Source organism: Ceratotherium simum, chromosome 3, assembly GCF_057802395.1.
Source record: "Ceratotherium simum simum isolate JZ-2026a chromosome 3, ASM5780239v1, whole genome shotgun sequence".
Lineage (NCBI taxonomy): Eukaryota > Metazoa > Chordata > Mammalia > Perissodactyla > Rhinocerotidae > Ceratotherium > Ceratotherium simum.
The window spans coordinates 64,866,165-64,880,640 of NC_141902.1; the positions used below are offsets into that span (position 1 = coordinate 64,866,165).

The following is a 14,476-nucleotide window of genomic DNA, read 5'->3' on the forward strand; positions in this document are numbered from 1 at the left end:
ATAAAAATGTATATATTTAAGGTGTACAACATGACGATTTGACTTACTTATAAATAGTAAAATGATTACAGCAGTCAAGCTAATTAACATATCATCTCCTCACATAGCTACTTCTTTTGTTTTTTGGTGGTGAGAGCACCTGAAATCTATTCTTTTAGCAAATTTCCAGTATTGAATACAGTGAGCCTAACAAATCTTAAAAGGAAGACCTAAAAGGACCCAATTTCTTCCAGAAGAAACCTCTGGAATATTACTGGAATATAAAAGTCTCAAGAATATTAATCAAATATAAAAGTATCCAGCACCCAACAAGGCAAAATTTACAATGTCAGGTATCCAATACGAAATAATTAGGTGTGCAAAGAAATAAGAATATATGACCAATGATGAGGAAAAGAAATCGATCCATCTATAACGACTCAAAACTGACACAAATGTTATCAAGTACTGGTAGATTAGAGAACTGACTAAAGGGAAAGGATTTAATATAGCATGTGATTCAAGGTCACATTTTTAAAGGCTTTGCTTCTGAGAAAAAAGAAGGTAAAAAGGAAGGAAAGTGTGCCCTTTAGAGACTGGGTAATAAAGAGAAAAAAAGCAGAAGGGGAAAATTTAGAATCCAGCAAGGCAAAAGAGAAACAAAACATGGAGGACACAATATTGCCTCCACCACCACAAAACAAACAAACCCAAAACAGGCTTTCTGTAAAAGAATCTGTACTTGGCTACACTGACAGAAGAGGAAGCTCTTGAACTTATTATCTTGTACACTACACCAAATGCACAAAATGAATAAATTAAAACATATAAAATCTACACAAGCTACAATAATAAACAAAGAAAATGAGAACCAAAATGAGAACCAAAACAACTCTGTTGATTCACCCTACCTCCCACCAGAAAAAACCAAGCATGAAGCAAAAAACTGTAACTCAAAATGAATTAATGGAAAACAGTATGGGGATTTCTCAAAAAATTACAAATAGAAATACCATATGACCCAGCTACCCCACTACTGGGCATTTATTCAAAGAAGTTGAAATCAACAATTCAAAGAGACTTATGCACCCTTATGTTCATTGCAACATTATTCAACATTATTGCAACATTATTGGAAGCAGAAGCAATCCAAGTGCCCATCGACTGATGACTGGATAAAAAAGATGTGGTATATATATATAATGGAATACTACTCAGCCGTAAAAAAAAGACAAAATCCTCCCATTCGCAATAACATAGATGGACCTTGAGGGTATTATATTGAGTGAAATAAGTCAGACAGAGAAAGACAAACACCATATGATGTCACTCATATGTGGAAGATAAACTAACATATGGACAGAGGGAACAGTTTAGTGGTTTCGGGGGGGTTGGGAGCTGAAGAGTGGGCACATTTTTGAAGGGGCACATCTATATGCCCCTGACAAATAATAATGTACAACTGAAATTTCACTATGTTATAAACTATTATGACCTCAATAAAAAAATAAATTAAAAAAATGAATTAAATATCCTCATACATATGAAACGCCATCTTGAATCAGAAATTCAAAAATTAAAACTAGAAATGAACCAAAAAAACAAACCCAGGAAGAAATGACAAGAGATTTTGAATGAACTCAGGGCAGATGGTGAAATGAAGACTAACTTACAAGATGCCTAAGGGAGAAAAAGTACAAATGGAAATTTAGAGGGGACTGAACAAAGGCAGGAAGATAATAAAGAATATAAAATGATATAAAGAAATAACTAAAAAGGGTCAGAAAGGAGGTGGTTGAAATGGAAGACAGGAAAAGAAGAAAAAACTTACTTATAACTGGAGTTCCTAAACAAGAAAAACAAAATGATAGAACATAACCAATATTTAAAACTATAATCCATGAAAACTTTCCAAAATAAGGCAAGACCAGAATTTACACATTGACACAGTCCTGCAGGTATATGGGATAATTAGTCTGTAATTATCAACTTAAAGACATATCCTAAATTTTAAATATAAAGAAAAAAATTCTGAAGGCCTCCAACTAAAAAGATCAAATAACTTACAAAGGCAAGACAATTAGACTGGCAATAGACTTACCAAAAATAACAAATAAAGTAAGACAACAATAAAATAGCATTTTCAAAAAATTCAGGGAAAGAAAGTATGAATTAAGGATTTTATATGTAGCCAAGATGTCCCTTCATATATCAAGGATATAGAAAGAACTCAGGGAATTCCATATTTATGAGCCCTTTGTGAATAATCTACAAGAGGAAGAGATTCATCTAACCAAGAGATAAATGGAGAAATGTCAGTAAAATATTTGATCATTTAATCATTTAATATATTTAATAGCAGATCTAAGACAAAAACAAAGGTGGGGACTAGGGTAAAGAATAATATGTAAAATTATATGTTCTGACAAAGTAGAAATGAAAGCCTAAAAAAGAGGAGTAGAAGGGAGAAGAAAATAGAGATTAGAATTAATTCATCAATAGTTGTGTCACAGTAGGTGAGAATTAAAGAATATTATTCATTAAAAAATGATTAGAGAATAATTGGTTAAATAAAAAGATAGTAAACTAAAGGCATTTAAAAAATTATATACAAAGGTAAATAACCAATAGAACAAGAACACAACCCTTCCTAAATATTAAAAGAAATTTAAAAAAATGAAAGAGCAAAAAAAAGGTAACAGCAAATTTAACATAACACATAACAAAAAATTATAAGAAAGAGTTGAGACTGAATCTATCAGTTATATCAATAAATATGAATAGATTTAACTCATCTATTAAGGAAAAAAATTTTTATTTGGCTCACAAAGCAAGACCCAATTATACTGCATTGAAAACACAAATCTAAAACAAACGGATCCAGAAAGGCTAAAAATAAAGGGATGAGCAAAAGTATTCCAGGCAAATGGAAATAATAAGAAAACAGAGGCTGTGACATTTTTATTTAAGTAGAATCCATGCAAAAAGCACTGAATGTGATGCAGGGCACTTTAATACTAAAAGCTACAATTCACCATGAATAATAGGAGACTTGAACACAGCATTCTCCATATAAGATAGATCAACCTTCCAAAAAAAAAAAAAAAATAAGGCTATGGAAGACAAACAACATAATCAGTAAGGTAGAGATTATGGATACATATTGAAATTACATTCTGAATAGAGAATACAGCTTATCAAATGCACATGGTATGTTCATAAAAAGTGATTACATATTAAGTAATAAAGAAAATACCAGTAAATTTGATCAAATAGAAACATTACAAATACTCTGATCATGATACAATAAAACTAGAAACTAATAAAAATTAAAAAACAAAAAGGCTCCTTCTCTGAAAAGTAAAAATTTTTCACTAAAGTTTTAAGTAAAAAAAGAAATATCAACTGAAATTACAGATTTTCTAAAAAATAAAAACTTTACACATTATAATAAATGAGATATACATCTGAAGTAGTGATCAGAGAAAAATCTATTGCCTTAAAAAATTGTATCAATAAAAATAAATAAAATAAATGAATTAAATTCGCCACTCAAAAGCTAGAAAAATAAGAAAGTAAACCAAAAGAAAGCACAAGGAAATAAATAATAAAAGTAAAAGCAGAAATCAGTGGAGAATAGAGAAAAAAAGGTGTAATAAATCAAAATCTTGTTATTTTTAAAAAAGTAACAAAACAGACAAATGATTAGCTAACTTGAAAAAAAGGAAAAAACACAAATCTACAAAATAAGAAGTGACAAAAGGGAAAAACCACTGAAACAAAGAACTTTCAAAAATCATAAGAGACTGCTTTCCAGACCTCTATGCAAAGAAGTCTGAAAAGTTAGATGAAATGGATCGTTTCATAAGAAAAACTATTTACCAAAACTGAACCTATTAGATAGAAACCTTAAAAGATTAATTTCCCTAGAAGGAAAAAAGAGGAATTTATCAAGGAATTATGCCACAAAAAAGTACCAATCCCAGATGGTTTCATAGGGAAATTCTATCAAATCTTCAAAGAGCAGAGAATCACAATGCTATAAATTGTTCCTGACTTTTCTGGAGAAATAAAATGCACATATAAATACTAAGTGTATTCAACAGTATGGCTGCTGTCCTGGGGCCAACAATCCAAACCTCTTACATCATAAACTTTGTTCAATATCAACCAGTTTCCCAACTTGCAAGACCCACCTCAAAATCACCAGCCTAGGCCTTAAAATCCTATAAATTTCCTCTCCTGATGCCCCCTTTCTGAGAAATTACTAAGATCTAGTCAAGGCAGAAAGTCTTCCCTTACTGTAAAATAAGTTAATAAACTTAGCCTTGCTTGATCAACAGGTTTTTCTGGCAGTTTTTTGTGGAGCAGACAGTGGAGAGAAGGAAAATTCAACACAGATAAAGATTGGAGGGTATCTAAGAGAATAACAAACAGGAATATGAGAAGTGACAGCAGTTTTTGGGGGAAATGAGAAATTTAGTTTTATCATACTGGAGATAAAAAAGACAAATTCTGGAGCACTATTTGGGAATCATGCCCACAGAGAAGAGTGCTTTGAGTCTGGGGGATGGTAGAAGAAACTATACAGAAAAAAACCTATAATGCTACCTATATCAATCCTACAAATAAGGGATAGAAATGATTTTACCAACCCACTTACCACCCAGAAGATGGAGAGACTAAAAAACTATATGAAAGCCACCTTAAAAGTATTGCTTAGCAGAACATATTCTTCTGGGGTAAAAGCCAACATAGTGGATATAAGAACTTAGTGAGAGCAGCATAGAGAGACTAAACAGTTATTCAAACAGCAGAGTTAAAAATAGGAACTTAAAAAAACACCAAAGTCATAAACAAGGAAACTACTACTCTGGCTTCCACTCCTCAATTCACCAACTCAGGAGGTAATGCTTATCAAACCCCCCTCAGGTACTTCATTTGTAACTGTCTTTATCCGATTAGATCAGTTATTTCACAACTGAAAAGTCAGATAGCTTCTTCCAGACTGAACGACACACTTCTCAGTAAATGTCAGAGTGATGGGATCACTTTGTCCAGAAAAAAACCACGATTGTCCAGTTTTTAAAAATCCATGTGCCCAGAAAATCCAACCCATTTAAAATCCTGAAGATATCTGGATTTTGAGAATGCAGTAGATTCCATTTAGAAACAATTAGTCTTCATCTTCACAGTATCAGATAACTTTAGAACATGGCATATTTTCAAGATAAACAAACAGAAACATTTTAAAATTGTTCCTACCTTTCCCACCCCAACCCCAATAAGTATCTATCAGCATATTCTAGAAAGCAAAGCTTCTTCATGCAAGTGTCCACCAGAAACAACCACCACCACCTGTTCCTAAAATAGCTAGTGATGGAACAGAAGGACAGTAAGAAAGCTGGAGAGATGACTAACACATTGTGCAGGGGGTGCTCTACAACTACCGGCATGCAGTGACCGTCAAGCAGGTGAACAGAATTATAGGCAGAGGCTACCAGCTAGAACCCCTTAAAGGCGCTGAATGCTCCAAGCAGAAAGCCCAACTTCCTGGTTCATCTCAGTAAGAGTTCTCAGTGAGAAAGAATTCTATCACCAAAAGGATTAAGGTTTGTAACAAAGGAAACTCTCAGGAACAAAACCGCCATTACAAATGCTAAGTTCTTCCACAAACGAAAAATCTATGTACACTTTAGAGAATTTAACTATGCTCCTATGCTCTCCAGTTACACTAAAAAAATATAACCAGTACTTTTCATTAAAATTAATTTGTTCCTAGGGCCAGCCTGGTGGCATAGTGGTTAAGTTCAGCATGCTCCACTTGGGTGGCCTGGGTTCGTTCATGGGTTTGGATCCTGGGTGCAGACCTATACCACTTATCAAGCCATGCTGTGGTGGCTACCCACATACAAAATAGAGGAAGACTGGCACAGATGTTAGTTCAGGGCAAATCTTCCTCAAGCAAAAAGAGGAAGACTGGCAACAGATGTTAGCTCAGGGCTGATCTTCCTCAAAAAAAAATTTTAGTTTGTTCCCTTACAAAATTTTATCTTTACTAATCATATGATAGAGTATGTTTTACTATTTATAACTCAAAAATAGGGCACCTCTAAAACAGAGTTATTTAATCCTACACTGAAGAGAGGGCTTTGGCTCTAATTATAAATATTAATGGATATAGATTATTTCCAACTTTTACAATCCTACAGTTTGGCTCAGGGTAACAACTCATTTGTATAATTAGAGAACTGGTCATGTACATTTTTCTCTTTTTGTTGTTTCTTTCTTAGAATATCACTATTATCATTTAAAAACTGGGTCTATCTCCAATAAAAAATAAAGATAATAAGGGTATTCTGGATTAGTAGAAATTTTAATTAACTAGGTCTTTGGCACAATCAAACAGTTTAAAACAATTCAAAGAGAAAATATTTAATGAGTCAAAAGAAGTCCATCCTAAAATTTTCCTTCCATAAGGAACAGATATTAAAGAACATTAAGAGATTCAACTTAATTAAGGACATGCAAGGAAATAAAATGCATATCACTCCACTTCATCAGTGATAATGTTTTAGACATATTGGACATACAGGGTCCTTATATTGGTTATTTCCCAGGACAATTCCAAAATCAAATACTTTATATCCATAAATGCATTCATACTTGCCAAACTATATACACCTAATTTTGGTTGAGATATGATGATAAAATTATATTCTTAGCCAAAATAGTGCAGCTTTATTCATATATGACTCCAATGTTATAATTTGTGATTAATACAAATTCACATTACATACAGCCTTCCACTTGGCTGGGTTGGTACAGAGAGACATTTTTGGCATTGGTCATTAAATGTTTAAAAACTCATGTTTATTTTCTATTACTAAAAAATGGGGGAGTTGAAGGAAGTTTAAAGGCAAAAAAAAAAAAAAAGAAAGAAGGAAAGAAAACAGAATACCATTTCAGTTAAAAGCTATGGGATTATTTAACATATACCCTATTCTCTAGATCAGGGAGGGATCAGCAAACTATGACCAGCAGATCAAAAAATAGCCCATTGTCTATTTTTGGAAATAGTTTTATTGGAACACAGCCATGCCCATTTGTTTACATATTGTCCATGGCTGTTTTCACTCTACAGTGGCAGAGTTAAGGAGTTGCAACAGAGATCGTATGACCCACAAAAAAATAATTGAGGGTCCCTGCTTGAGACCTTTTAAGATATAACACAGAAAATTTCTACATTAGTGCTAAGTTAAATAACCTGAATTTTGCCTAATTTATGATTTGACATATACTGTTTTAGGGCTCTTTATCTGAGTCCTATTAAATTAAAGTTTAGCTTTAGTTGCTGTGTTCACTGAGGTTTCCCATGTACAAACCATTATATGGGGAAGAAGCTGTGAAGGTTAGCTTTAGATTAGCAAAGACTATTCCCATCACATTTGCTTGTTGCCTATTTTTCTTATATTGCTGTAAAATTACCATTTCGGAGTCACTGTGAGAGGCCTGACCCAGGCTGGGTATAGGCCCTAGCTCAGAGTGAGAAGCTTGGTCAAGGGAGAGAAGGGGCTCAATAATGTCATCGTAATCATCTTCCTCTGTATCCCCCTCCCCATCGGCACAAGTACCTCTAGTCAAGAAATCGGAGCGCGTCCGCGCCATTCGAGCTTTCTTTTTATGGGCCGGTCTGGCAACCTGCTTGACCAAATGATAAAACAAATAACACAACAAGGTTTTGTTTTGTTTTTTTTGGAGATGATGCCAATGAAAGACATCAGAGAGCTCAAGAATTTCTTGAAACATCCCTCCGCCCCACAGTGCCCTTTCTACTAGAAGTGACAAGGATAACCAAAGCAATCCATACACATTACTCTGGACAAAGGATAAGAATGGAAACTAAATCTACACTGTTCTTCTCCATAGCCAAGAAAGTCATCTTTCACTGCCATAATAAGTCACCAAAGTCACTTGCATAAATTGCCTTCTTTTTCTTAGCAACTTTTTTATAAATATAATCTGGGTTTTTTTAAGCACCATTCCCTGCCTAAACTACACTTCCCTAAGTATAACAGACTTAACTCAGGACTCCTTTCTCTATAAACACGTGGAAGTAAATGGGTAGATGAGGTGCTCTACCTACAAGAATAACAACTTCCAAAATAGCGTGCACCTATTTTGCACAGAAGACAGATAAATAAAATTCAATCCTTACCTCTCTTTGGCCCGGCCCAGTTAACTTCACAGGTTTCCAAGCTGGTTCATCTTGTTTACAGAGTTGAGGATTTCCACTGTTTAAGGTTTCCTTGTTGACACTTATGATAAAACAACAAGATTACATTTCAATTCCTAGCAGATAGCTCATGGCAGCAGTCTTAAAGTACAGCATGAAATATAGTGTAAAAAGCCAGGTCAAAGAATTCCAGAAAATTCCATAAATACTTCCAGATCTTATTCAATTCCCAAAACAATATATCAAATTTCTTCTGCTTACCAAATTAATAATATTACCAAGAATTTACAGGTATGACTGAATTACTAGAGGCCCTGCCGTGATAATCACTGGGTAAATTCCACTGTGATGACATATGTTTAAGAACAGTAGCAGCAAAATTAGTTCAAGAAATGAAATGGATTTGATTTTGAGAAAGGGAAAATACCAAATCCCCAAATCTTTAGAATTAGTCTTAGAAGGGGCTTTTTACTCTAATCATTATAAAATATCTGATAAATAGCCACCAAATGATGAGGACCTCATTACTTTGTTTTATACCGAGATGATTTCTATTGATCAACAAATTTTCTTTCTGAAATCTCTCTGTAGCTTGTATCTACTGTCTTAGTTTTATTTTATTTTTTTGTGAGGAAGATCAGCCCTGAGCTAACATTCATGCTAATCCTCCTCTCTTTTTGCTGAGGAAGACCGGCTCTGAGCTAACATCTATAGCCAATCCTTTTTTTTTTTCCCCCAAAGCCCCAGTAGATAGTTGTATGTCATAGTTGCACAACCTTCTAGTTGCTGTATGTGGGATGCGGCCTCAGCATGGCCGGAGAAGCGGTGTGTCGGTGCGCGCCCAGGACCCGCACCCGGGCCGCCAGTAGCAGAGCGCGTGCACTTAACCGCTAAGCCACAGGGCCAGCCCTACTGTCTTAGTTTTAAAACCTGAAGTTGTACAGAATAAAATCAACACTAGCAGGATAAGAAATTGATATCAAGCTAAAAGTATGCCCCAAACCATACAGATGGTATAGTGTTAGCTTCTGAAAATTTATTTTTGCATGAATAACCACACGATGTGACTGCTTTATCATTAAATTCTGTGTAGAAATGGATGTCGGCACCTGAAGAAAATCTGAATAGAACCTGCACTTTCATGGCTCCAATTGCCTATATCAACTCAGCACCATGGGTCTTAAAATTGATCAACAATATATTGCTAATCTCTCCTTAGCAAGACTGTAAGCTCATTGAGAATCATATCTTACCTTCTAGCATAGTGCTGAGTTTAAAGTAAACATTAACTTATGAGTTGGCAGACTAATTGATTTTCCATTCAAAATCTTAATTTTTATAAATGAAGGCCTAAGGGCCATTAGAGGTTATCCTATCCTCTACCCTATGAAACAATCCCTAAACAAACCTAAATAGATGGTAATCTTTCCTAACTAAAGGCTTCTCAGAGATCTCCCTTTTTGACTGTGTATGATCAAGCCTAGCAATCCTAAGTCGTCCTAAAGATTCCCTTTTGGCCATTAAAATACCTCTTGCCACAGTTGAGCCTATTGGCCTTTGATTTGTTCTCCAAAGAGAGAAACAATTCACAGAACATTTGATAGCACCTGACCACCCTAACCAACTTTTAAACTCAAAGCATTTTCTTTAGATTTCTCCATGATTTCTTTTTTGTTCTCCCTCATTAACCAGATGAAGACTACTATGTACTTATAACCACTATGGCATAAAAAAAAATTAATGTAATGTTACTTCCTAATCATGAAACCCAATGCTGATTCCTAATTATGAAACTGAAGTTCTAGTCCCAGCTATTTCTCTAAATATGTGACCTTGAACAAGTCATTTCACCTCTACAGGCCCCAGTGACCTAATCTATAATATGTGGAAACTGGACTAGATAATTTAGAAACATCAACATCTAAGATTCTATAAAATGCTAAGGTTTCTAGTATTACTTATAAATAAGAGAAGATTTGAAGGAAGAATTTTACTTAAGCTTTCACATAAGCAATCTAATATATAATTATTTTGAAGATAAATTGATTTTAATGAGGTAAAGCAAACTAGATCAAGTAGACTCTTGGAAAAATGATAAAAAGAGTAATTGACAAGGATGATTAATGTTTTCTGAAATCTATAAGTACGTCTTCTACAAAACAGATTCAGGGATCCAACAACTACACACACACATACACTTTCACACACAAACACATCTCACATCACTAAACTTAAATCAGAATCACAGGAAATAATATGTTTTCAATGCTCTCTGATGGGCTTATATGCTACACAGAGTCTTTGAACTTCTAGGCAATCTCTACGTTAATGGGCAGGAATAGGACCTCAAACAGTCACTTAGTCCAACAGTATTTCATAATTTTGTATAGAAATCCTTAGTAGAAAAATAAAGTATCAAGGATCTCTCGCCCATATTTACAGAGAGTTTCTATAGAATCTGTATGCAATTTTAAAGACTGAAAGATTTAAAAGCGCAGGCTATTATAAGAGAGAAAAAGTTATTTTCATACTTAATGTGAAATTTAATTTTTTTAGCCCTAAGATACAGCACTCCTTTCATTTAAACCATATATTCTCCCACAAGAACTGAAAGAATCCACTGTGTACAAAGACTTAATACAAATATCTTAAATTTTATCAAATTTGTTTTTATGTACCACTTAAAAATGCTTTTCTCATGGCTACCACTAGTTAAGAAAACTTAAAAGTATAAAGAACTTCCACTTACATGAGGTATCTAAAATAGTCAAACCCTTAGAAATAGAAAGCAGAATGGTGGTTGCAAGGGGCTTGGGGAAAGGGAAAAAGGGGAGTTGTTGTCCAATGGGTAATAGAGTTTGTTTTGCAAGATGGAAAAGTTCTAGAGCTCTGTTGCAAACAATGTGCACATAGTTAGCACTACTGTACCGTACACTTAAAAAATGGTTAAGATGGTAAATTTTATGTTGTGTCTTTTAACACACAAAAAAAGTATAAAGAACTTAAAGAAGGCCATAAATAGGCCAAAAGCTGGGACAAAGCACATTAACTTTAAAGCCTGACACTAGCTTGGACTGCTACACCTAATAGCTCTCAGGCAACCAGCACTTGCTGAACGCATACTATGTTTAACAGGGACTGTACTGCCCTGCACAAATGCTTTCCCACTTAACGGGGAAGAACAAAAAACTCTGCTATCTATGCTTAGTCTAAGATTCCTAGGGTATAATTATATCCAATTTCATGTGGCTGGTGGAGTCAACAATTAGAGAATTTTTTTACACAGAGAAAATGGCTAATTTGAGTAGCACTCATACAAATAGTGGAGGAAGATCAAGGCACCTTAATAAAATTCTCCAAAAAGTTTCCAATTTAAACATAAAAATAAACATTTCACTTACAGGGAAATACTCATAGTGTCCTTTGGCGTGAAGAATATGGTCCTAGCAGCTCCATCTCTGGAAGGGTCATCAGATTTGTGGCTATAATACTGAGTAGGCCTAAGGCGTTCTCTTTTTGAAATGCCCTTATTAGAGAGTTTATAGGCTACATTCAGTTGGGTGGACATTCTCTCTGTCTCGGATAATTCCTTGACCATACTAGATTGGCATGAGCCTTCTTTTCTCCCAAAGAACAGGGCGACAGGTTGGTCCTTCAGGGGTAAGTGAGCAGAGGGACTGTCTTTTGGGGCAAGAGCTGCATCTTTCACACTTACTGATGGAGGCCCTAGTACACTGGGTTCTTCCTTATTTGGGGTATTCAGGATGAGGAGAGAGGACGGCCTCTCTACTCTTTGCTTTGATTGATGGAAAGATGGTGCCAGAAAAGACTCTCCAATTCTTGGCTTTTCAATTGTTTTGAAGGCTTTACGCTCCTTCTCTAAAATATCTGTTTGCTGGCGAATCTGTTGCATCATCTCTTTTTCATTCTGTTGCTGCAACTGCTTTTGCCTTTCTTCCTTCTCTGTGTTTAGCTTTTCTAACTTCTTAAGCACAGTATTAGAAGCATCTGTATTCAAAGAAGGAACAACTTGATTTTCTTCTGAGAAGTGGTACTTTCTGGCTTCCCTATTGATATCCAAAGTAAGAGCGGGAAGTGTTTCTTCACTTTCCAATAGTTTGTTTCTCTGGATACTTGTGTCTAGCTGGGAACTTGTTTTCAGCGGGTCTGGCTGGGGAATATAAAAAAAAGTAGGCAGACTATTTGAAATAAAAGAGTCTCTTAGCTGTGGCTTATAGGTAACCGATTCAGAACTGCAACGTAGTTTTTCCTTCATAGTCCCATTCTTCAAATGCACTGAGTCAGAGGGTGCCCTCTTTTGAAACAATGTATGGTTAGTCTCACTTGAGGCACTGAGGGCACTGTCTTGTGAAGCAAATTTTGGACTGCTAGATATCTTAGGTGATGAAAACTGAAAATCTCCTTCATCTAAAATTATGGGCTCTAGTTTGCTCTTTTGGCTTTCTTCACAGCTCAGAAGTTCCAAACTTCCTTGAGAGCTTTCACTATCAGGTGTACCCTGTAGAGACTGAAGACCCTCAGGCATCAGTTCTGTAGACCATCTACGTTCCTCTGAAGGAGACATACCACCAAGAGAACGAACTTTCAGCAATTCTAAACTAAATATAGCTTGCTCTAGTTCTCTCATTCTCCGACTTTCTCTTTTGGCCCGACCTACTTTTTTCTGGTGGAGATCCTCCAAGGACTTGGGTCTCTCTCTTACAATCACATCTTCCTGCAAGTCCACACCACTTTGGCTTCTGGTTCTCTCCTGTCGCTTGTTTGGGGACTCCTTCAAATAGTCCATTGAAGTTTCATGGCTAATTCGATTACTCTCTATCACAGATTTACATTCCTCTATGGCTTTTACTCTGTTGTCAAAGGAACAATCTTCCCATTCTGAAGGGTCTGAACCCTGAACTTCCAGAGCTCCATATGTCTCAATATTTGCCAATCCAAGTTCTAGTTTTGTTTCTTTTAGCCTTTGTTCTCTTAAAGCTTTAAATCTATATAAAAACATAAAAAATGGGTTAGAGATATCTCTTGGTTACCAATGGAGAGAATATGTTTACTGAGAATTTAAGAAAAAAATGGAAAGTTTCAAAATTTTCTTTTTTCCATACCTAAGTATTTCTTAAACTAACTTGGATACACATTTCATAAATCTATTTCCATGAATGAGATGATATTTTATTAAGTGTATTATTCCTAATTGGGTATTCTAGTCAAAACACAAATTAAATCAGAAGTAAAGCTCTCATTTTAATAACATCCTTCTTTTAGGTAAACTTTAAAAATGAAATTAAAGTTTCTGAAGGTAAACACAGTTAACATTGCCAATTTTTAAAGATTCAACCTAAATGTGAAAGTTAACTCTTAGCAGTTATAATAATAGACCACGCAGGTTTTCAATCCAATTTAATTCAATAAACACTTTTTTAGCTTCTATTATAGACCACACAAAGGGTGTTAAAATTACTAGGAGTATCACAGTCTAATGGAAAAGACAAATTGTACACAACCAATTCTAATACAAGTTATGCAAGTGTTAGAGCAGAGGTATAAACAAAGTACTTGGGAAGAGAGAAAGAGTAATTATTATAGCAACAAAGATTACCTTTGTCTTGCTCTGAATCCTCTACATACTGATTGCAAAAGGATAATTTTGTTCCTTTGTTCTTGATACCTCTTACTTTCCCTGTAGCCTTTCCATCTTGCCTGTATGCAGATGGCAGCCATGTGCCTCCGCCTACAGAGCTCCCTCCATCTCTGCTGGATGATGACAGCTGCAGTCCGGAGCTCCAAATACCGTTGCCTCTCTAAGTGAGCACGCCAGGAAGCTTGGAGAACAGTGGCTGCACTAGCCATAACTAAAGCATCCTTCTGTATAGCCACATCTCTGACTTGCTTCTGATTTAGGTAATTCCTCCAGAATCGCTGTGGGGAATATAAAATAATAGAAACTGTTGTCATATCTTATATCACATTTTCACAGAAAAAGAAAAAAAGAATAAATTTCTAATGTCATAATTAGAGGTGAAATGGCTAAACAGCTAAATTGTGGGTGATTAAAGCAAAAAAAACCTTTTATTTTCCAGATATGCTTGACTAAAACAATTATTTTAGGTAATATATAACCTCAATGAAGTTAATTTTACAACTTAAAATAATTTCAAAATTTTTGATGCTTTAATGTTCTACAAATTAATTTTAACAAATTACATTATATTCTCATGCTACAATTTGCCAATATAAACGGGT

The 14,476-nt window shown here is 34.9% G+C and overlaps 1 protein-coding gene across 16 annotated transcripts in view; it reads right to left on the reverse strand.

The window, feature by feature from the left end:
• Positions 1-14,476, reverse strand: part of MYO9A (myosin IXA) — a 273,318-nt gene that overhangs the window by 67,219 nt on the left and 191,623 nt on the right. For 14 of the 16 annotated variants that reach the window (XM_087428635.1, XM_087428628.1, XM_014780883.2 and 11 more), the window contains 4 exons: positions 13,833-14,152; positions 11,617-13,221; positions 8,198-8,297; positions 7,468-7,683 (listed from right to left, as the gene is read on the reverse strand). In XM_087428635.1, coding sequence (XP_087284761.1) covers positions 7,468-7,683; positions 8,198-8,297; positions 11,617-13,221; positions 13,833-14,152 — 2,241 coding nt within the window. The remainder of the gene's footprint in view (positions 1-7,467; positions 7,684-8,197; positions 8,298-11,616; positions 13,222-13,832; positions 14,153-14,476) is intronic. The other 2 variants (XM_087428636.1, XM_087428639.1) reach the window with 2 other exon arrangements.